The sequence below is a fragment of the Nematolebias whitei genome, chromosome 1 (genome assembly GCF_014905685.2).
Source record: "Nematolebias whitei isolate Nwh7 chromosome 1, NemWhi1, whole genome shotgun sequence".
NCBI classification, from domain to species: domain Eukaryota; kingdom Metazoa; phylum Chordata; class Actinopteri; order Cyprinodontiformes; family Rivulidae; genus Nematolebias; species Nematolebias whitei.
Genome location: NC_056498.1, coordinates 47,216,313 through 47,218,750, shown reverse-complemented (window position 1 = coordinate 47,218,750; position 2,438 = coordinate 47,216,313). Strand labels below are relative to the sequence as shown.

The 2,438-nt window shown below is 35.8% G+C and overlaps 1 protein-coding gene across 2 annotated transcripts in view; it reads left to right on the top strand.

Annotated features, from left to right (window-relative positions):
- Nucleotides 1-2,275, top strand: part of fgfr2 (fibroblast growth factor receptor 2) — a gene marked incomplete at its 5' end in the record, with an annotated part of 51,846 nt that extends 49,571 nt beyond the window's left edge. For both annotated transcript variants that reach the window (XM_037678003.1, XM_037678010.1), the window contains 1 exon segment: nucleotides 832-2,275. In XM_037678003.1, coding sequence (XP_037533931.1) covers nucleotides 832-996 — 165 coding nt within the window.
- Between the last annotated feature and the right edge of the window lie 163 nt (nucleotides 2,276-2,438).

Here is a 2,438-nt window from a genome sequence, read left to right as displayed (position 1 = left end):
TCTTGCTAATGCTAATTCTACTTACGATAATACTGCTAATGCTAATTTTATTAAGCTAATACTGCTAATGCTAATTCTACTAAAAATAATAGCCTACTGCTAATGTTCATTCTAATTAAGCTAATCTTGCTAATGCAAATTCTACTAAAAATAATAGCCTACTGCTAATGTTAATTCTAATTAAGCTAATCTTGCTAATGCTAATTCTACTTAAGATAATACTGCTAATGCTAAATCTACTAAAAATAATAGCCTTCTGCTAATGTTCATTCTAATTAAGCTAATCTTGCTAATGCTAATTCTACTAAAAATAATAGCCTATTGCTAATGTTCATTCTAATTAAGCTAATCTTGCTAATGCTAATTCTACTTAAGATAATACTGCTAATGCTAATGTTCATTCTAATTAAGCTAATCTTGCTAATGCTAATTCTACTTAAGATAATACTGCTAAATCTACTAAAGATAACTCTTGCATGGCGATTTTACAAACGCTAATCGTAGTAAAAAGCTAAGATTCTTCTACTTTTAGCTAGCTTTTTCAGCTTTTAACTTTGTTTTTGTTATTGTTGTTTTTAATTAGCAATTTTAACCTTTTAGCCTTTAACAGTGTTTTTAACCTCATCTTTTGTCAAGCTTTTTACTACCGTTACTTTTAGTTGGTGTTTTGCTATTTTTGGTTAGCATGTTGCTACTTTAGTATTTAAAGAGCATTTTGCTTTCAACTCATTTTCAGCACAGTTTGTCAAACTGCATATATCTCTAGTAGTTTTAGTCTGAGTGTAGATTTGCTAACGCCACCCTCCTGTCTGGTCTGTCTCGTGTCTACAGGAGTACCTGGACCTCTGCGCCCCGACGGAACAGTATTCCCCCAGCTTCCTGGACACTCGGAGCTCCTGCTCCTCCGGTGACGACTCGGTGTTTTCCCACGACCTCTTACCGGAAGAGCCCTGCCTCCCCGAGTACCAGCACATTAACGGCAACGTCAAAAGATGAGCCTGCGCCCATCCTCCTCGCGCCACTTTGACGCGGACCAACCTCGGCGACCTTGAACACGCGTGGCAACAGACGCCTTCCCTGAAGCCCCGCCCCCTGGACTTCCTGTTTGTCTGGCTCCTGGTGGACTAATGGACCCAGACAGGACAGGGTTGCTGCCACACTCATCTGCACGTGAAGTCTGACAGGAGAGGACAGGAACCTTACAGAAGCTATTTTATACTGACTGAATGAGTCCTGTGGGGTGCGCCTCCTCCTCCTCCTCCTCCTCCTCCTCTCATATAAACATGCAGCTTCTTTCCCTCATCATTTAGTTCTCATCTTCTTGACCCAGAAGTTCAACAGTGTTCTCCGTTTGGTGATCTGCAGCTACAAGACTGTTGTTTGCTCCTGGAGGAATGTATGGACCCATACGAACTTAAAGAAAGGAACTAGGAACTAAAAAATAGGAACTAGTCTCCCAGACGGAGACTTTGACTAACAAAACAGGAATAGGAGGACATAAAATATGCCGATTATTTCTCACGTTTCTTCATTTATTCAAGAGAAAGACTACACATTATAATGTATAAAGCTGGTTATATTTGTAAATATATTCAAATATGTATAAAAAATATTATATATTTACAATGAATTATTTTTTGTATGGACTCTAAAACAACCCCACCTCCTCCGCTTTAACATTTGAAGCAGGTTCGTTAACGGACGATGTGTCCTCACAAACACTTTGATACACACAAAATACACTCTTTCTATAACAGCTAAGTTTTGACTTTCAGGGACTCTGGTAGCATGTTAATTTATTGACTTGTGTACTTTAAAAATCAATTGAAAATAAAAATTATAGTAGAAATGATTGCATTAATAATGCTGAAAACATGAAAATAATCCATTTAAATGTATGGTAATTTAAAATAATCTTTCAGCATAATTTTTTTTAGGTGATTTGGAAAAATGGATGTTTTGTAAGTTTTATATATGAATGTGAATATTAAGTTAAAATTTTAAAAACTGTACATTTTATAGTCATCTAATCCCTTTTTTATGTAGAAATTGATGCCAGTTTTTTAACTATTCTTTAGAAAAACAAGACTTTTTGGGGGATATTTATACACAACTAAAATACATAATATTGTGGAATTACCAGCCTACAAGAAGTTTCAAAATTCATACAGCTGAACAGAATTCAGAAAAAGGTATTAAATGTTTGTATTTTTCTTGTTTTCTACTGGACCAACATTAAGAAGTTTTGCAGGTACTCAGACTGTATTTGCAAAATAAATGTTGAAAAAGAAACCCCTGTATGAATATTTGACTTCATTGGATTATGTAGGATGTAAAATGTTAATTATAATTGTTCAATCTTTGTCACCTGTGAGCGAAAAGGGGAAGATGGAAGTACGGTCTGTCTGCCCGTGCATGTTGTGAGTACAATTTGAAAA